At 37.7% G+C, this 22065-nt stretch overlaps 1 protein-coding gene and 1 pseudogene across 2 annotated transcripts in view; both read right to left on the bottom strand.

Annotated features, from left to right (window-relative positions):
- IQGAP2 (IQ motif containing GTPase activating protein 2) overlaps window positions 1-22065 on the bottom strand; it is a gene marked incomplete at its 3' end in the record, with an annotated part of 303633 nt that overhangs the window by 57795 nt on the left and 223773 nt on the right. Inside the window, 5 exon segments of one of the 2 annotated variants that reach the window (XM_014583916.1) lie at window positions 763-832; window positions 1645-1716; window positions 2929-3012; window positions 12902-13072; window positions 17442-17587. In XM_014583916.1, the coding sequence (XP_014439402.1) occupies window positions 763-832; window positions 1645-1716; window positions 2929-3012; window positions 12902-13072; window positions 17442-17587 (543 nt within the window). 2 annotated transcript variants of the gene reach the window in all.
- On the bottom strand, window positions 10235-11115 carry LOC106733118 (protein Mdm4 pseudogene; annotated as a pseudogene).

Consider the following 22065-nt stretch of genomic DNA (forward strand, 5'->3'; position numbering starts at 1 on the left):
CTTCTCCTCCATTCTCCTCTCGGGATCTTGGGCACGCACGCACACACGCCCGGCATGAGTTTTAAGCCACCGGGTCCGGGACGCGAACCGCAGTCGACTACGTGGGAGTCCAGTGACATAGCCATTATGCTAACTGCTGCCCCCCCCTTTCTTTTAACTTTTTTTTTTTTTTGAGAGTGAATACATTTTATTTTTAAAATGAGGGGGGAAAATCATGTCAGCGGGTAAATGAAACAATTCCATGGAAGCTTATGTTGTGGTTAACTCTCTCGGATTAGATTCTTGACTACAACTCAAATTAACATAAAGATAAAATGTGCTGGCTCCATCCTGCTTGACTAAGGAATTGTATTCACTTCTCTCCCTTCCACTTACAGCAGAAAGGTCATTTCCTGCCCTGTCACCACTGCTTCTTTGTGTGCCAGTTCAGAACCCAGGGCCTGAGAGATCACAGAAGTGAGTGTTCTCTGCTCCTAGAGCAGCCTCTGAAGCCATGAAGGTGAAAAGTACTCATCCTGGCCAGCTTTCTCGAGAACCACAGAGGAGCTGAGGCCCAGAGCCCGACTCCAGCCCTCAGGTGCACATGTCCCCAAGTGCCCTCCCCCAGGTGGGCCTGCCCCTTCTCTGGTCACACCTACCTCAAAGATGCCCAGGCTCCTACAGGCAGGCCGGGCGGTCACCTCCAGCACACCTGCTCCCCCTCCCACTGGTCTCAGCTCAGCCCAGCCCTCCGGAGCTTTCTTTTGGAATGCTCCCACTTACCCAATGTTTTGTAGTCATCTCGAGCTTTGTTTGCTCTCAGTAGTGACTGTATTTTCACAATTTCATTATTCTGCAAAAAATTTAGACAAGTCATGACCTCCTAGAGCTCCCTCTACTCCACTGTTTTAGAGTTTAGAACATGTAAGAACCCACACTATTAAGAACTGACTCTATTTAGATGCTGTGCATTCAATTTTTTGTACTTTCTTTGGAGAAGGGGTCAGGTAAGTTAGCAAAAGTATAAGTAAGGGGCTGGCAGGTGGTGCAGTAGTTAAGGTGCTGGACTCCCATATGGCCAACCACAGTTTGAGTCCCAGGTCTGGTGGCTTGTATTCTCCCTTTCCCTTTCTTTCTGTCTCTCTCTGGTCAAACTAATAGTAATAACAACAACAAATGAAATAAATACTTCTTTAAAAAAGTATAAAAAACTGTCAGACTTTTTAAATAAAGAATTATAAAAACAGAAAAGAATTTTAGCACAGAACTTAGATGATCCAATCTATGCATACATACCCATCCTTCAACGATTCTGGGGGGAGAAAAGTCTCCTGTGGGCTCCCGTTTAAATGAATTAGTGTTACAAGAAAACTGCACATGAATAACTGGAAAAGATTTCTCTAAGATCTTTTTTCTAGGTATTACTAGCCCACGTAGTCTTCTTCTTACTCACTTTCTCTCCATTCCTGACTGACAAAGCTTCACTATTAATAAGATTTTGGAATAAAAAGCAAGTCCTCAATTATCATCCCACTGAGTTCTAAGATCTATTTTTTTTCCCCAAGTATTCATTTCCATCAGATAATAAAACCATTCAACACTAACGTTCAACATGCATTAATCCATTTTCAGCCTGGATAAAAACCTGCATGTTATTTCTCTTACATGATCCTTGAAATATTGGAGTCGTGAAAGGTAGCTCTTTCTTGCTGTTCGCATTCGGAACCAGGACTGAATCTAAAAATAAGTTAAATGGAGAAATCAAGGCAATTACCAAATGGCCTTTAATATCATCTTATGCAGTTCTTCTAAAAATAATGAAATTTTATTTGATTAAAAAAATTAACTATAGCAGCCCACAAAATAACAAATATCTAAAGCCTACTCCTTTTCATCTTCCACTTTTATTGCTTTGAGGTTTAGAACTTTACATGTTACCTCAGTCTCACTGTCTTAATCAGAGAGAAGTGAGGAAGGGTAAAGTAGCTCTGGAAAATTTGCTTTAATATCAATAATTAAAGCATTTTTTCTGAGAGTTGTAGTGATTCAGGGAATTGAATTAAATAAGTCCAGAGTTTCTTCCATCATCCTTTAAGTGCATCCAATATCCCTTAGGTTTCTACAGGAAAACATCTAACATGATCTCGAAGGACCAACTACTACCGATGGTTTTCTGAGAGATGAAGACCTATTCCATGATGAGCACAGGACATTATTGGACAGCACGATAGGTCTAGACCATGTCAATCTCTGACTTCCTAATTTAAAAGATCTTTTTAAACTAATGCCATATGACTCCAATTTTTCCCCAGCCTCACTATTCCAGTGTTCACCCAGATTCCCCAGTTGTCAACAAGTTTGTTTAGCAGTCCTTGGGCTTTCAACTCCATGACAGCGGGCCCCGCAGTGCCTCTTCTGCCTCTAGATGCAGAGCTTCCTGGGTGGGAAGCTGGGTTAGACTAGGTCAGCACCTAAATACAGGCCCCAAATTACTTCTCTTGCCTCTTGTCAGTGGTTTGTATTTGCCACAACTAAGGTTTTGTGCTGTCATGCTTGGACACTGTATTGGGTAGATTGGAAACGTCATGACACACTTTTGCACAGAAAAACAAAGAAATTATGTCATATGACTTTTCCAATGATCCAATAACTGTTATAACCAAATGTGATCAGAGGACTATAAAATAAAGCTGAGCCGCCCCTCTCCAGAAAAGGAAAAGGGTATTTACTGTTTTTAAAACATGTTCATATTTGATTCTCTTAACTACTTAAAGGACCTATTTCATTGACTTGCTTGAACATCATCAGCGCCATGAGTAACAGAGTTGATTCAAACCCAGGACTGACCTCAGGGCTCACCCAGAGCCTTTCTCTATGGCACTGTCTTCAAAAGGAAATGAGGGGGGATGTCTAAGCCAAGCACCCGATATAGTAGGAAAGGCTAATCACCTTCATGATAGAGCTGACGTTGTCCACGAACATCTGCCGCCTGCGCATGTATTCCTTCTGCTGCTTCTGTCCCTTCCAAAAAGCCTACAGGAAAGAGTTCGTGCAGAATTACTTAGGAGCAACAGTTTCCCATAGCTGATTTAGAAAGCACAAGAAGAGAGTCCATCACAGCAGGTCCTGAGTTGGGACACGGGCAGGGAAACCTCCTGCCCAAACCTCATCTGGACACTGCCTCTGGGGGCAGACATTTCGTTGAGGTATGGTACAGCACTTCACCGCTGAGACCTGTCCCAAGCACAGGGAGGCCGAGGGAGGGTGATAAGTTACATGGTTGGAGTCCAGTTTCTCACTTGAAAGCTTAATCTTACTGTGTGCTCTGGGTGACAAGAAGGAATAATAAAATGGAATTCCCCCAAAACACATAAACAGTATGAACTGAGTGCCAGTGTTATTTGGTAACAACACAAAACTCTTGAAAATAATATTAAGTATTTTTACTCCAAAAAATGGTCTTACTGTGGTCTACACTGGAAAGGAAGACTCTCTATAAACTAGTGACTCTGAATCCGTTGGATCTCTCAAAATATGAGTGTTATAACAGACCATTTATTAATTGATATTCTCCCACATAAAACTTAACAATGATTCATCAAACATAGCTTTGAGCTGGCCCCATAGTGTAGTAATGAAGGCCTATACATAAGGAGATAGATTCCCACGAGGCTGACCACAGTTTGAATCCTGGCTCTGGTGGCTCAAAAAATATGCCAGGGACTGGGCTCTATGGGCTAGTGGTTAAGGGAGTTGGCTCTCCCATGGCAACTATGTGGTTCAAATCCTGGATCTGCTGGATTGGAAAACACACTTTGCATGTGTGCATGCAGGCTTCAAATCCTGATAAGATAGAGAAATGGAGGACAAAGGATTATGGCATGATCACACCTTATCGGGGGGTGCTTTTCTTTTTTTTTCTCTCTCTATCCTCTCTGATGAGTGTACATGCCCTCTGACAAATACTTTTAAAAAGAGAAAGAAAGAAAAAAAGAAAGGAAGGAAGGAAGGAAGGAAAAATAGAACACAAGAGAAACATGCCAGGTGCATGTTTGCCAAAAATCCTTAAAAAAATGAAAGATAATAGGATTGTGACATAACCACACATCAGTGAGAGATACTTTCTGTCTCTCTCTGGCCAGAGTATGTGCCCTCTGGCCCTTAAAAAATACTTTACTTGGTTACTACCATTGGAAACAATTTTTACAGGAAATATTTCCAAAAATGGATATAAACTAGTATCTCTAGAAGGATTAAATCCATAACTGTTGTCACCCCAAGTCTCTGATCTTGTTAGAAATAAAACATTAAGCTTCTCATTAAAAAGAAAAATACAGGGACCAGCAGTTGGAGTAATGGCTATGTTGTTGGACTCCCATGTGGTTCGAGTTCCAGACCTGGTGGCTTAAACTCACACCAGGTGCGTGTGCGTGCGTGGCCAAGAGGAGAGGAGAATGGAGGAGAAGGGATTACAGCATGGCCATCCCCCTCAGGGGATGATTTCTCATTTTCTGTCTGTCTCTTTCTTTCTTTCTGGCGAGCACACAAGCTCTATAGTGAAAACCTCTACAAAAAAAAAAAAGGGAAAATACAAAAATCAAATGATTTTCGTACATTTCTTTTCATTTCTAAATATATCAATCTGCTTCATTAAAAAAAAAAGTGCATGGAGGGATAATGGTTAAGGTGCTAGACTCCCACACAACCAGCTGAGGTTCAGCTCTGGACCTGGTGGCTTGAAAATCATACCAGAGGTTCAGTTCTGGACCTGGTGGCTTGAAAATCATACCAGGTGCATGTGTGTGTGTCCAAAGTCCCAGGAGGAGAATAGAGGAGAAGGGATTGTGATGTGGCCATTCCTCCTGGGGAGTGATTTCTCACTTTCCCTCTCTTTCTGTCTCTCTCTAGTGAGTGCATGCACCCTATGGCAAAAACCTTAAAAAGAAAGGTACATGGAATTTTATGATTTCAAAAGTAATATACTTTTTTGGTAGTGGATAGAATCAAAATGATTAACTGACTATATGTTCCAGAATTTCCCTCTTGATCCAAATCACTAGAAATGACAAATGTGCTTTAAAAGACTTTTAATTTTACAGGGATGGCTGACTAATAGACACTGTAATATAGAACATTAAGTTCAATTTATCCTTTATTTTGTCTCCCCAAAAGATAACATCTTACAAATATACTTTTAAAAAGATCCACAGTAGTGCCAGAAAATGAAAAAAACATATAGATGACAATTATCAGGGTTCCCAGAAAAACAGAAAGAAACTGAAATTGGATTGAAAAAGGGAGCCACATAACAAAATTGCACAAAAATGAGGGACTATTTCTGGGATAGTTCTAAGCTTAAGAGAACACTGGATAGCAATCAGAAATTACAGAAAAAGTATTAGCCTTTTTGGAGGGAAGTTAGCAACACCAAATTGGAAATGATTTAACTTTTCATGTAGTATTCTAATTTTCAATATATCTAGCCCAGAGAGGTACAAACACATGTGCAGAAAAATCACCTATATGGATTTTTGTTGCAGCATCGTTTGTAATGTCAAGAACGTGCATGTAGCAGGATGTTCTGAAATAGAAGAGCAGCTAGATATACTGTATTGCACTCATATTGAGGGACGTATGTTACACAGCAGTTAAGAAGAATGAGGTAGACACATATACCAACTATGGACATGGTTCCATATCTTCAGGACTAGGAAGATCTCCAAGATATAATGCTAAAATGAAAAGAAAGTTGCAGCTTTTTACATGAGAGTCCTTCAAAAAGTCCACAGAAAGTATATATTATAAAAAAAAACATGAATTTCACTGTTTTTGTACCAAAATAAAGTTACACATTAATTCCGTTTTCCATGAACTTTTTGAAGTTTCCACATATTATGATGCCATGTTAACAAAAAAGAAAAACAAAATAATAAAACATATTTTTTTGTGCAAAAACGATGTATGTACCTCAACACCCAGATCTATTAGACTATACAGTGAATAAATGAAAAAGGAATGAAGTGTACCTATATACCCATCCCTACTTCTACCTAGCTACTCTCCAAAGTTAACTATTCATTTTTCATGCTGTACCCTTTCAAATATGCACACTACATGTGTATTCATCCACATCCCACCATCTGAACAAAAAGAGCTTTACCAACTGGGTGGTGTAAAATTTCTACCTCTCCACTATGCCTCCTTTGACACTATCCTAGCAGGGAGAGAAATGGCTGCTATGTTGCTACTCAGTGGGCATAAGGTCCAGGTTCTTTAAGCATTTGAGTAGCTTGTTACAATCTGGGAAGGTGGAAGTCTCCCTACTCAGCCTTTGCTGCCATGGGTGGAATGGGATCAAAATTTTTGTTTTGTTTTTGGTGTTTGGTTAGAGTAGAATGGTTATTGTCTAAAAATATTCCGTCTAGATAGACTGTCCTTTCTTGGTCCTTTGGCTAAGAGAATGAGCATGGATTGTAGCTTTTTTTTTCCCCCCCTACATTTAATGTGAGCATTTCATTGGGTCTCAAGTTTCCCTAGCCTGTCTGCCTTTTTTAGTGCAAGTCTTTCAAAGTGTTAGATTTGCTTATATATAAAATTTGGGGCTTTTAGTTGTACCTAGGTGCAGAAATATGGAAAAGTACATGCACTCTATCTCTTCAAGAGTGCAAGTAAAGCCCCTATATATATATATATATTCAATTTTCTTTATGTATCCTTGTATTAAGGGCTGGTTCTAAATAGATCACAGTTAGAGAGATGCTCCAGCTAAACACAAAACCCCAAACTGGAAATAGGTTGTCTATGAATGGCTTAATGTTAGGTCAAGTCATTTTCAAGTCTCCAAAGTTTTACAGTTTTCTTTACTCTTAAGGTCACATGGATTTATTCCTGGGTAGAGTGCAAGACTTAAAAAATAAATCAGCAGTATAAAAAGCAGTTCTGACTCCAGAGGGTCAACCGAAAAATTATCTAAGTAATTAGTTATAAATGAATACAAAATCAGTAAATTTTCATCTAAGTAACTGATTATAAATGAATATAAAATTAGTAAGTTTTCTATGCCAAAAAATAAGAAACAACATAATAAAGATGTTATTCACAACAGAAAGAAATGAGATATTTAGGAGTAAACTTAAAAAACACAGAGGAATAAAATTACAGTATTACACTGTAAGACAGATTAATAAGTGGAGAGAGATATTACTATCCAAACATCCTAGAAAGTTCATTATCGTAAAGATGCCAATATAATTAAGGAAAAATTGAAAGCTTCAATGCTTTCAGAATAAAAAAAAAAAAGAATTAGGAATGTGCCTTTAAGCTCCTAAGTGATAAAGAACTGTATAGAAAGATACATTATCGGGGGGGGGGGGTCTTTAAAACTAGAGTGTCCTAACAGTGCTTCTCAAACTATAACGTGAACCCCAAATCATTCAAGGATTTACTAGAATGCAGACTAGGATTTAGTAGTCTAGAGATTTTGCACATCTAAAAGGTTTTCAAGTGATGACAGTGCTGGCATGTGGTCCATACTTTGAGCAATCAAAATAAAAACAACCGAAGTTAAAGAATTTTTAATTGATTATTCATTCAGAAAATGCTAACAGGGGATGTGTTATAATGTGGCATTTCTTTTTCTTTTCTTTTCTTTTTTTTTGGAGAGGTTTTTGCTATAGGGCGTGTGCGCTCGCCAGAAAGACAGAGAAAGACAGAGACAGAAAGCGAGAAATCGGCCCCGTGGGGGGACGGCCACACTGCAATCTCTTCTCCTCCATTATCTTCTTGGGATCTTGGGCACACACACACACACGCGCAAGGTGTGAGTTTAAGCTACCGGGTCCGGGTTGGTTACATGGGAGTTCAGCGACATAGCCATTATACTAACTGCTGGTCCCATAATGGGGCATTTCTGAAGTGATTTTTTAAGCTGCTCTTTGATGCCACCATTCACAAAAATGGCCCAAGCATGATAGAGACTAAGAAAGTGGATTCTAATTATGGGTCAGTAGGGTTCCATTGCAATCAGACCAGAAATAAACTTATGATGGCTCTCAGTGTTTCATTTATTTTGGTGAGTATATAGTTTTAAAGCATAAATGTACAATTTGCAAATGTATATTATATATTCCATACCTTGATCCATATTGAAATACAAAATAAGATATTTGGATTAGTTCAAATTCTTTATCTCCTCTTTCAGAAATATCTAAACTTCAGAAACACTTTTAATTTCCATTAATTCAGATTCACAACTGTTCTGAATATGTCATAGTAACAGATTATATAATATCAAGCCACTCTTGCATTTGTAAAATGTCCATTCTCATTATTCTTTTCAATGCTTACTAGCACTACTGACTTTGAGGTTTTGTTATTGTGATTCATCTCACTGTCTATATAGATTTCTCTGGAACTCTTCTACATTTATGTATATTTTATCGATACTTTTCTAAATAAAAGCAATTTGGCTGGGTATAAAAACTTTTTGGGGGAGCAGGGAGAAGAAAACACTTTATATGCTAATTATATCTCTTTTTTTAAAGTATACAGGAAATTATATCAACTTTTTCCAAATTCTTTTAGGGTACATTAACAAAAATGTTTGATAACTATTCTACTAGAAATATGTAAAAGAAATATATTTTTAACTTTTACTTAAAATTAAAAATTACCTCTTGCTTGAAAAGTTAAATTAAGTTAAGCTTAATTTTAATTTTGGTTTCTCTAAACCATGCAGCCTGACTGCAACACAGTGGTCCACATCATAATTTCACTAATCAGATTAATTTTTTTCCCATAGTTATCATTAATTTTTTCCTAGTAATTGCCATGGACTTCAATGCCTAAGGACACTCCTTAAGAGAAAGGGATAAAATTAAAGAAAAATTAACTTGATAAGAGAATGAATGCATTTTTATGTTTTGCACTGGCAGTTTTCTCCTCCCAGATCCTCATTTTGGATGGCCAGTGAAGTGACATATGTGCCTGTTCATGTTAACAGAGTCTCTGGATTGATCATATTGTTCTACAGAAATCATTATCAAATATCTTAAGTTTGGAAGCAAAAATTTACCAGGATGCAGATGTTTACATAAATAGAGGAATGAATACAATGCGTCACATTGAGTAGAATGACTTGGTTCTCTTGATATTTCTCTACAATTCATTGCTTCAGTTATGCTATAAAAACTTTAATAATAAACTGAATCTCTTTCTTGCAAAAATGGTGTGAAGTTCCAGCCTTCAAACTCCTGGCACAGTGAAAACAAGTGGCAAGATGGCCTGTCCTCTCAATAAAGAGTGTTTCTGTCTCACCATCTTTCCTTACATAAGCTATGTGGTTCAAGGAATTCTGGCAATCCTCCATGTCTTCTGTCTCTGTTCAGAAAGGTTATCTGACTGTTCTCCTATGCTTGTGATAGTCTCTTGGCTTTCAGAACTGTGAGTCAAATCTAAGAATTCCACTGAGTTCCAGGAATTGAAAAGTTTGAAGTTTTCTTCCTTTTTATATACATGTTTAGGTCTAACTGCCAGAGCTGAAATGTTTTTTTTCAGCAATTGGGGACACTGATTCCTTTACATTCCTTCTTTTCTGGTATGGTAGTAATATCAGATGTGGAAAGAAAATGGGTGAATTTAGGACAATCTGAATACAAATCCTCCCTCAGAATCCCACAACAGAAACAGTACTTCTTGCTTGAAAAGTTAAATTTCTTTCATTCAGAGTCAATAGGTGGTATGGTAGTTACGGTGCTGGATCTCACATGGCCTACTGCATGGTTCAAGTTCTAGAACCGGCAGTTATAAAATAACACCAAGAATATGTGTGTGCATGCCCAAAATCCTGAGAAGAGAATGGAAGAGAAGGGATTGCAGCATATCCATCCCTTTTGGGAGAAGTGGGTAATTTCTCATTTTTCCTCCTCTTTCTTTCTATGGTAAGTACATATGCCCTGGAGCAAAAACACTGGAAAACATTAAAAAAAAAAAGAAAAAAATCTTCTTGCAACAGAAAACAAAAATCATACTTGCAAGTATACTTTCACTCATCCCCAGATGTATTTCTACATCAGTAGCATCACTTAAGGATCACTCAAGGTCATCATCTTTTCTTAGAACAAGAAAAGTTCAATCATTTTTTGTCACTCACTTTCCCCTTTGTTTAGTTTCTTCTCCCTCCTTTCTTGATTCTGGGAAGGCACATTTGTTCAATACTAACAGCTTCAACTCTTATTCTAACACCTAATTGCTCTGATATGGACTCATTCAAAACCCACACGTCATCTGTAGTGTCTGAGACAATGACAGCACCTATTTCTGATTTGCCTGTGAATCAGATGAGCAATGACTTCTAGGTGTATAGTTGTTGCTCAAGTATCTCAAAAAACCACTAAGGCAGGCCAGCTACATCCCACTCCTCAAACTCAAGGTTCAAACTGGATGTCTCATTCTGGGTTAAATTTTCTATTTAGTCTTCATCTTCTCTAGAATGTCTACACTTATGTTATAAGGCAGACAGTGTGGGACTATCGCCCTCTTTTTTTTTTTTTTTCCTGGAAATGAAACTTTCTTCTTCATTTTGCTTCAGTTGGTCTTGATGTGGAATATCCAAATTGTGATCCTATGCAAGAGTAAGAGTCTGAGCAGTGTCGGTAGTAGCAATGGCTAAAGCAACAAGAGCCTTTCTTAGCATATCACAGAGAGGGTCTGGATTTTTCATGGAGAAGCTCTGACGTCCTAGTAGTTCTCCCAAAAGAGTTCCTCTACAAGATACCATATGCTGCTCCTACTGACCATAAAACTGCTTCACTGTCATACACTGGCCCAGACAGAGCACGAGTTCTGCCAACATGAACATTTCCCCATGTGCCTGCTATCTGCAAAATCTTCTGAAGCGGTGGCTTTGGTCGCTCCTTATTGATTCATTCTGAAGAGCTCCTACAAGCACTGTGAGATGTTGAACATGGGGCAGAGGTGGAAAAATACATCATTTTCATAGTGGGGGAAACAGAAATCTATTGAAAAAACTTTTAGTCACTCCAGGAGTCCCTCCCAGCTAACTATAGATTTTTTTTTGGCATATAGAAACAGAATACATATATGCCTCATATGTCATTTGTCAAAACTACATTTTTCTTTTTCATTTTGTAAGTTTTAGTTGCATCAAGCCTATTTTTTTTTCTGAGCTAACAAAAACTTTTTTCTGTGCTAACAAATAACAGAACTTCTGTGTGTACCCATAAACTGCAGGCTCTTTTAATATGAAGTTCATGTAAACAATCTGGATATAAAGTTGACAGGAACTGTCGAAGATGCAAAAGGAGACAGAATTTCAAACCAGAAAGTCACTTAGAAGCAGATCTTTAGAAAATTATAAACAAAATAAATTCATAACAATCATCTTATTTTCTTGCCTGGTATGAGAACTTGTGACAAATTTCTGAAAGCTTTGTTTTGTTTTATGGTATGCTTCTAGTCCACATCTATAAAGTAGGCTTACCTTTAGATGTCATGCCTCCTGCACAGAAAACCCTCCAAAGAGTGAAAAGAAGGCATGGTGGGGTGACTTCATAGATTGATGGATGGCTTTTTCTTTAACCTTCTGCCTCTACTGAAGTAGAGGGAAAAGGTTCCAAACATTGTTGCTGTCTTCCCTGAAGTCCTCTCATGACTTAAGCTCTGGGTTCCTATGTTGGGGGAGTCTATACTGGTAGGCACTTCAGAATGTCTTCCAATTGTGACACTGCTCCATGCGCTGACGCTGGAGCACACAGAGATGGTCCGATGGTGTCAAGTCAGCAGACACTTAGAATTTTGTGTAAAATTGGAGACTGAGCTTCATGTATTAAGGTCTTTACCTATCATCTGATTAAAGAATAAACTAAAAAACTCATTAGCTGGCCTAGTAGAAATTCTTTGAATATTAGGTTTAGAGTAGAAATAAAAACATTCACCGTTTCTGCCTTGCCTACATCTTAACCTCTGGGAAAATTTAAACATTTGCATATCATATGCAAGACACAAAAAGACAAAAGTTTGTACTAATTTTCTGCTCTAGATACTATCACAGTTGGGTGCAAAAACTAAACGGTCAGTCCACTAATGATCATAAAAAAGTTCTTCAACTGAAAAACTTTCAAATTAGGAAATCTCATAGTTACTGGCAAAAGTAAAAACCTATCAACTGCTCAAATTCTGCTGGTAAATAACCATCACTTTGGACTCATGAAAAAAGACAAACCTATGGTCATTTGGAAGCCACTGTGGTGGTTGGTAGAAACTGCTAGGAGAATACAGAAGAGAAACTTCTAAATCTGACAAGTTCTGTTCTTGCCAACCAGGAAGTTCAGACAAGTTACGCAGGTTTAAGAACAACTTGTGAAAAAAAAAAATTGGGGGAATGGGGATTTCTCATGCAGGCATGTTAGAATGCCAGAGTACGGCATTCTAAACACTCTGGGACATGCTAAGTCTATTTTATTTCTTAGTCTTTCCATTCTTTCAGGTCAGAAGAACATAGACATTCAGATGTCTCTCAACATTCACTAACCACTAAAAACCCAAGTCAGAAAGCATCCAAGTCAGGTAGGAGGTGACACGTGGAGATCCAGGATTTTAGAGAAGCAGGATTTCACCTCTGATCTGAGGTGTTCACTTAACTCCAACTAGTTCGTGGCAGACAGATCTATGCAAGTCTACAGTGCTTCCGAATATTCTCCTCAAGACCATGGATTAAATGTCATTGATCATCAAGGTACTTCTCATCTAAGAGCCTTAATAAAGTAGATTAAGGGCCATGATTAAGCAAAAATCTGTAGTCAGACTTATTTGCGATGTTGGCAGTTGACTGTCCTATTCTCAAACATAACATTTTCAGGGGATGTGACAGTTTGCTGTAACCAGTAGCAGGTGATTCACATACCTGTATTTTGATCACATTCTCTTCTTGTTCAGACAAAAATGATTTCCTATTTTCAAACTCTTCCATAAGGAGAGGTCCTGAGCTTGTGGCTTGAAAGCGAAGGAGCAAATCGGCTGAGGCAGACCACATCTTCTCACGAATGTAATTTTCTGTGACTTTCTGAATAATGTCCTGGCAAGAGATATTTCTTATGGTTACACCTCAGACATCATGTGAAAGCAGCTCAAACTATAGCTTCTGGATATTTAATCCTTTAAAAAAAGGTATGGATGGCTCTTTTGCGTTAGGCTGAAAAGAAAAACACTGAACGAGAACCAAGGGGTTAACTAATTGGCATAGCTTCATCCTAGCAGCATGCTTTTGGAATCCTGTTTGGTGCTGAGGTATTATGAGAATGTGGTTGGATGCTCTTAGGATTTGGAGGCAGGGATGCAAGAATGATATCGACAAGGACCAGGTATCAGGCCTGAGCTCCACAGAAAGTAAAAGGGAAAAAGACGATTATTGCAAGAACGTGCATTGCCTCCTCTCTCCTTTGGACTGCTATGCTCATGAAGTCCTCAAGTTTCCCTTTCCTTCTGTGTCCCCAAGTCAGTTTAGGCACGCCTCTGCCATGAGTGGGGAGAAAACTTGACATGATGGTCTAGGCCAAAATCAAATACTTTCGAGCAGGTGGAAAAGGAAAGGGAAGGTCTATCAAGGGCAGGCAGGGCACATTAAAGGAATGAACAAAAAGAAGGGAGGAACACTTATGTGGGCTATGAAATGGGTCACTTTTATGTTCGTTGGGAGAGGCAAGCAGACTGGACTCACTTCTACAGTTGATAATTTATCCAGTGGAACTAAAATCAAAGGTTGGATAAACAGTTGAAAGTAGAATCATATAAAAGATGCAAAACAACTTTAAGAAAAAGATATATGCAAGGGCACTTCAAAAAGTGTGTTGAAAAATGGGATTAAAATATGGGCTTATTTTGGAGCAAATAAATCCTGACATCCATGCAGAGTTCTTTATCATAATCATTTTCCATGAACTTTTTGATGACACTCAATATGCATTCATTGAATAAAATCAGTAACTTCGGGTGGTTTAGAAGAAATACATATATTTTCAGTGCTGGACCCTCTACTCTGCAGTGCTTAATATCTCATCAGACTGATGTTCAATATGATATAATGTTATACCTAGGAATCTCTGAAGACCTTGTGAGCAATTCCAATTCCAATTTCTTTTCCTTTTTTTCTTTTTTTTAGTTTTTTGCCATATAGTACATGTACTTGTTGGAGAGAGACAGAGACAGAGAAAGTGAGAAATCACCCCCACGAGGATGGCCACCCTGCAATCCCTTCTCATCTGTCCACTGTCCTCGGGACTTTGGGCATGCACATGCACACACCTGGTGTAATTTTCAAGCCTCCAGGTCCAGGACTTGAACTGTAGTCGGCCATGTGGAAGTCCAGTGCCTTTACCACAACACCAGCTAGCCCCTTGATTCCAAATTTTAATTCTCTTATGATTATTCACAGTTTAGAAAAGTTTTTCAATTATGGCATATAATTTCTTTGCATTGTCCATAATTTCATTTATTCAAAAAATTAGTGTTAATAATGCATTGCTACAATGTAATTTTCCTGAAAATTGTTAAGAACTTTGAATATCCAAAATTAGTCAATAAACTATATTCTTCATTGTCTTCTTGTTACATAGAAGTTTTGGTAGCAGCGACAGACTTGAGCCTCTAAATTTCAGTAGACACTGCACTGGTAATTCTGTCCATAATACTTCTGTATTGTGATATATTTGATGTTGTTGATTTTTTTTCCTCTTTTTTTTAACAGAGATTTTTGCTATAGGGCGTGTGCGCTTGCCAGAGACACATGAGAGAGAGAAAGTGACAAATCACCTCCCAGGGGATGGCCACACCATAATCCCTTCTCCTCCATTCTCCTTTTGGGATTTAGGGCATGCAAATGTGCCTGGCATGAGCTCCAAGTTGCCAGGCCTGGGATTTGAACTGTGGCTGCCCATGTGGGAGTCTAGTGCCACAACCACTATGCCACCTGCTGGCCCCTGATGCTGTTGATTTTAATGATTCTGTAAAAACTATATTTGTATGTTCTATTTATTTTTCCTAGAATGGAACTCAATTATTGGTTGTACTTTCTCTTTAAATATATTATTATGCCTGGATCCAGCAGTAATTTATTTTTATTTTTATTTTTTTGGCTATAGGGCACATGCACTTGCCAGAGACCCAGAGAGAGAGACAGAGAAAGTGAGAAATCACCCCCACAGGAGAGATGGCTATGCTGCAATCCCTTCTCCTCTATTCCCCCTCATGATTTTGGGCATACAAGCACTTGTGCTCGGCAAGTTTCAAGCTGCTGGGTCTGGAACTCAAATCCAGGAGGCCATGTGGGAATCGAGCACCCCAACCACTATACTACCTGCTGGCCACATAATTTTCACATCTTTTGGGTCCAGCTTTCAGTTGTAAGTCCAAAACAATTGTGGACATTCATTCGAGAGTATTTCCCCCTAGAAAGCATTACTCACTTTTAAAGGACCTATGTATCTGTATTAGAATATATCTATTGAGCCACCATCTCACATTATCAATTCCAGAGCAATGGGCACATGATATAACCACTCATAGGCAAGAGCTGCAAAACAGTAGCAAGAGTACAAGAGTAGAAAAGATACTAGACTAGAAGTAAGGAGCACTGGCCCGAAACCTATGTAAGTTGCATAATTACTGTAAGTTGCTTTACCCACTCAGTGCCCCTGTTTCCTCAACTAGAGAAATGAAAGATGATAATATTTGCTCTGCCTCCACTTAGAGGATGACTTAGGGATCACAATGAGGTGACACTGTTTTGGAAAGCCAAACTCTACAAACAAAAGCTACTTGGCTATGTTGGCAGTTTTAGAAGACCTTATTTGCAGTTAGATCTTGCACGGTCTTAGTGTACTTATGGGCACACCAGTGGCCATAACTTGTTTCAGATATCTTGTTTCCAAGGCTGATTTGATTTCACATTCCTCTAATTTCACTTCCTCCCATTTCTTCATGGCCTCTCACTAACCTCCCACAAGATAAAGAACCTCACAAAGAGGGCCCTCTGGCAACATTCACCTCACCACCTGTGTATAACTAAGTCCCCTTTTGTGTTAGGAAATCTCTACCAAGTACTTAGTTCCTTATTTCCATGTTGTAAGAAAATAAATATTCAGAATTAATAAAGCCATGATCACAGAGAGGTCAAGCTATTGTTAAACTGCTCCTTTCATTCTTTTACAATCAGAGGTAGAACTAAAATATAAGTAAAGTTAAATAACCTAGAACTCAGATTGAGTTCCTTATAGCGTTGTGGTTACTTTTCTTGAGAAATACTCAGCCCTGGGTTCCTATACATGTAAAAACTTCTGAATATTTGGGAAAGAATAGGACTAAAATGGGCATGGCACATTGGGGGGGGAGATCAGTAGATACCCAGTTTCATATACAGTGAGTAAAAGCATTTGAACAAGATATTTTAACATAGAGTCTTCTAAATGGGTTTCTTCTTTCTGGATTTAACTTACTAAATATTTTGACGGCTAATTACAATGCTGTCCTTGCAACTAACACACTGTTTCTTTATTACCTAACAATAAGTTCATATAGGTACTATTTATTTATGTAGGCCTTTTGTTTTTAAAATATGGGAAGCTGGATAAATCACTCTTAGTAAGTGAAATCAGGTAGACCAAAGCTTAAATATGCGTAGAGGATTAGTTTAAAAAATACATATTTAGGGGTTAAATACCAATTCTGATTCACTATATTATGCTTAATTCTTGCTTAGTACAATATATGAACACATGGATAATTTTTATATCAATTAATCAAAAGCATGTATAAAATATACTCATTTGTGTTGCTTGCACTTACATTTGGACATGGGTGCATCTGGAGCTCTAGAAATTACATTGAACAATGGAAACATGCTAAGATGATCACCTCAGAAGCAGCCCACATTTAGTTTTCTGAAAACTTCCTTCCTTCCTTCACCCAACTCTGCCCTCTACTCCTAAAGCCATCCTGGAGATGGCTGGGATCCTGTAGCAAAGATGCTCTCACTATCATGTTGTATGAAAAAAGACACTTTGGTTGACAGGTATCATGGAAAGTTGTAGGTTTAGAAGGGGGAAAGAAATAAGACATTTGAATACTAATGACCAAGGAATTATCACCAACTGACCTTAATCATGTCAAGAGAAAACCTGAAAATTGATTTCTTAAAATACCCTACCATTCCCCAAAACTGTGAATGCTTTCTTCCTCCCATCTTCTTCCTTGGTTTTGCTATGCCAATATGGCAAACATTCTAGAAATTAGTAACAATGCAGCCAGATTCCACTGCAGTTTGTGAAGATTTTATTCCACATCCAGCCTTCAAATAAATTCCCTCCCATCACTTTCATGATTCAAAAACAGAAAAGTAATCACACTTATTTTCATATAGAATAGTTTTACACCAAACACCAACCTCCTACCTCAATTTCGTTTCCCATGAGCCATGACTCTTTAGGCAAGCATGATTCAGGTATGACCCAGGAGCTCTCTTGTGAGTCGACATTGTAGTAGTAGTCATACTTATTATCCTGCAGAGTGAGTTTGAGCCATGAACCTTCCCTAGACACTGAAGAAAAAAAGTTTGTTAAATTCCACAGAGGAACATTGATCCTTAAACTTTCGTGTTGTTTCTTCAATGTGTAAGATAATCTAATGAGTACTTTTTTTTTTTTAATTGAACATTCAAATGGTTTAAGTCAGTCATTAGAAATGATCCACCAGGGACCAGCGGATAGTGTAAACATTGTGTCACGAGACTCCCACGTAGTCAACCATGGTTTGAGTCCCAGACCTGGTGGCTTAAAACTCATACCAAGCGCATGTGCGTACGTGCCCTAAGTACTGAGAGGAGAGTGGAGAAGGGATTGTGGTGTGGCCATACCCCTGGGGGAGTGATTTCTTGTTTTCTGTCTCTCTAGAGAGCTCAATAAAAAAAGCTCCTATGAAAAAAAAAAAAAAAAAAAAAAAAGGAAGAAAAAGAAAAAAAAAAAAAAGAAATGATCCACTAAAGTGGAATGGATTCAATGTATCCAGTTGCAGCTCCCTCCTAAGTCAAAGAAAAGGGAGAAAGACAAATGTCTGTGGTTAGCTCTGGATCCCAGGTTGTTTTTTGTTAGGATGCTAGAAGTCCAAAATGGCAAAGAAAAGGAAAATCAGACATGTGGGTAGATGTCAACAATACCACAAATAGATTGGAGACCAAGGAAAATGATCCTTTTTGCTTTAAGTCTTTCAGCAGAGCCAGCAGGTGGCGTGGTGGTTAAGGCGCTAGACTCCCACATGGCCAACTGCAGCTTGCTTTCTCTTTTCCCCCTCTCTCTCTTTCTCTCTCTCTCTGGTCAAATTGAAAAAAAAATTAATAATAGGAGACCAGCAGGTGGCATGGTGGTTAAGGTGCTGGACACTCCCATACGGCTGACCACGTTTCAAGTCCAGGACCTGGTAGTTTACTCTCTCTCTCTCTCTCTCTCTGGTCAAATTAAAATGAATGAATGAATAAATAAAATGAAATAAAATAAATCTTTGAAAAACAGAATAATAATACATAAAATTAAATAATTCTTAAAAAAAAAAAGTCCTCAGCAATTTCTCTTAGAAGGAGTGACCTACAACAAATACCATGAGAGCCAATGATAAGGATTAAATGGAGCAGAAGTGACTCACATTTAGAGACAAATTTATCCAAAATACAAAATGGCTTACAGAGCACAAAGATCAACTAAAGTAGGAAAAAAAGAAAATTCCTGACTCCTCTTGCTCTACATATCACAAGAAATGAGGAAAAAATGTTGAAAGGACTTGACTGGATTAGGGGTGGGGGCATGCTAGAAAAATCTATAGTAGACATGACTTAGTAAAAAATGTCTCCTCTTTATGAACCCACGGGCTACACTTCCCATTTAGAATTCTATTTGTTTTATTTTGTTAAACAGATGAGGCTGAAGAGTAGTAGTTTCTAGCACAGAGCCCAAATATTTTTCCTAATAAAAATGTAGTTGGTTTGTTATTTAGGGGAATGAGTAATCATAAGTCTCTGAGGAAACCATAAAAGAGAAAGATTCCAGTAAGTTAAAAGGTGGTGAACCTTCTAAAAGGAGGCATATTTTCTTGGTGTCTTCCAGAGAAAATTATACCTATACATATTAATAAGATTCAAGCTGAGTTTTAAGGCAGAGTGATGCACCTAGTGGTGGACACTTCATTTTGGACAAGAATAGATGTCCTAGAACCAGAGGTGAAAGAGAAAAGAATATACTCTACCATACACACCATAAAATAATATTTATAGCTCTTTCTAGGAATATTAAGAGACAAGTCAGTCTTGATTGCCCGAAAAGTTTCTCTTATTTCTGAAAAAGAGGTTGGCAGATTTTTTCTGTATAGGGTCAAAAAGTAAATATTTTCAGCTTTGTGGGCTACAGGTCTCTGAAACAACTCCTCAACCCTGTCACTGCAGCATCAAAGCAGCTACAGATAACATATAAATTAATGAGTGTGGCCAGACTCCAGTAAAACTTTATCTATAAAAATAGGTGTCAGCACAGGGAATTCCCAGAAAAACTATTAGAATAAATGAGTTCCACAAGCTTGTAGGATATAAAACCTATCTACAAAAACTAACTATATGAAAAGATATGCCCATGCAAACAGTTGGACATAATAATGTTCATAGCAGTATCATTCAGAATGGCCAGACACGTGTGTGTGCCTGTGGGGAATCCATAGTCTATCCGTTGAAAAATGCATTAATAAAATGTGACATATCCATACAAAAGAATACTATCAACCACAAAAAGTAAAAAAGAATGGATACATGCTACAACATGTATGAACTTTGAAAAAAATTATGACAAGTAAAAACTTAGACACAAAAGGTTATGTATTATATGATTCCATTTCTATAAAATGTCCAGAGTAGGCAAAAACACAGAGACAGAAAGTAGATTAGTGGTTGCCTGAGGCTGGGGAATGGGTGGTGCACTGTGGGGACCTAATTGGTACAGAGTTTTATTTTAGTACTGCATGTACAACTTTGTGCACACACAGAAATCTCTCTACTGCACACTTTAAAAGGGCAGATTTTATGGCATGTAAATTATGTCAGTTGTGGTAGTGGGGGTGACAGACTATTGCTGTGCAATAATGGAGCCATATGGGAAGGCCCTAGGCTTAGTTCTTGGGTCTACTTGAACATGACCAGCATACCCCTCGATCTGCCTGTGATCCTGGATTATTTGAAGGCTGAGGGGAATCTTAGCATGAAAAGCTTTGCTGAAGGATCCTATTTGTCTCAAAAGAAATAAATATAAAAAAAACATTTAGATATCTACATACTGGCAATAAATTATGCCAAAATGTAACTAAGAAAACAATATTTGTAAGAGCATAAAACCAATGTAGAACTTATGAATAAATTAAAGAATTATTTAACTTTATTTATTTATTTACTTTAATTTGACAAGAGATGCAGAGAGAGAGAGAGAGAGAGAGAGAGAGAGAGAGAGAGAGAAATATCTAGAAACCAAGCTGCTGCCAGGTCAGGCAGCAGTCCATGTGGGAATCCTGTGCCCTTAACCACCACACTAACTGCTGGATCCAGAAATAAATTTAACAAAAGAAACACAAACCTTATACACTGAAAACTATAAAACATTGTTGAAAAAATTAAAGTCCTAATTAGAAGGAAAGATATACCATGTACATGGATCAAAAGATAATATTTCTAAAAAGGCAATTTTACTCAAATTGATCTGCAGATTTAACACAATTCCTAAGAACTCCCTAGGTTTATGAATTGGATACCTGGAGATATTCTGAACCCATTCACCAAAATATGGCATATGGAAAGAGGAACAGGAGTTTTAAGAGAGAGAAGATAAACTGTTTTGCCCAAAATGGATTTGAAATTATGATGGATCATGTAGTCACTCAATTCCTGCATAAATACAATTGTGCAGTTCATTCCCAATAAAGGACAAAGAGGAAGAAACTACAGAACTAATGATAAAAAGATATATATGTAACATAGGGATGTAAGAATGATCAAATATCAAGTAAGAAAGAGTGGTCAATAGCCCTTTTCACATTTTACAGACAGAAAACTTGCTGAAAAGTTGGAAATACACCAGACAAACTGAAAAGAACACACACAGGGTATTATTAGACAGACTCCCAATTGGACTATATTTTTCCCTTGTGTTCTACTTCTAAAACCATACACTGTCATAGCAGTTTCTTTAACATGAATCGTAGTATATAGATGTCCTACAATGTAGTGCTAATAAACATCAGCCTAGAAGTTGAAAGACACTCTAATCCTTGACAGTAGAACATAGTCCTCAAAGGACTAAAGGAATAATGGATTAAAATGAATTCTCCTTGAGTCTGTCATTTTCTATATTTGAAATCTCATTTGAAATCTGAAAAAATAAGTATCGAGGTGCATGATCTCAAAGGTACTTCCCAGAGCTAACACGTCATGACCTGCCATTGGATCAATTAGGGATAAATATTGCCCAAATTACTTATCTGACTATAGTAGAGAAGTTCCCTGCACTTTACTCCATGTGTTTAAAATTACTTTTTACTTACATATAATATGAGGGGCTCTTCAAAAAGTTCATGGAAATGCTTATTACAAAAAAATGCATGAATTTATCATTCTTTTTGTACCACAAAAACTCATACTTTAATTACATTTTCCCATGAACTTTTAGAAGTATGCTTGTATTATACAGTCATTTGTCTCATAAAGGATTAAATGAAGAAAATATTAATGTAAAAATTTGTTTATATCACTGGAGGAATGAACAACAAACATGATCCATTTAAGGCAAAATCCTCTCAGATACGTTCTATTATACTATGCATGTTTTGCCATGGAATTAGTCAGAGTTTTTCCACACAAAAAGAAGAAAAACATCAAAAATTTCTTTTGCCATAGGTGACAATAAATCATTTCAGAAATGTTAATCTGAAAGCAATACTTGTCTTAAAATTAGAAAAATACAGTATGACAGAAACCATATTTTAAATGAGTTAGTG

The sequence above is a fragment of the Tupaia chinensis genome, unplaced genomic scaffold (genome assembly GCF_000334495.1).
Source record: "Tupaia chinensis unplaced genomic scaffold, TupChi_1.0 Scaffold145093_1, whole genome shotgun sequence".
NCBI classification, from domain to species: Eukaryota; Metazoa; Chordata; class Mammalia; order Scandentia; family Tupaiidae; genus Tupaia; species Tupaia belangeri.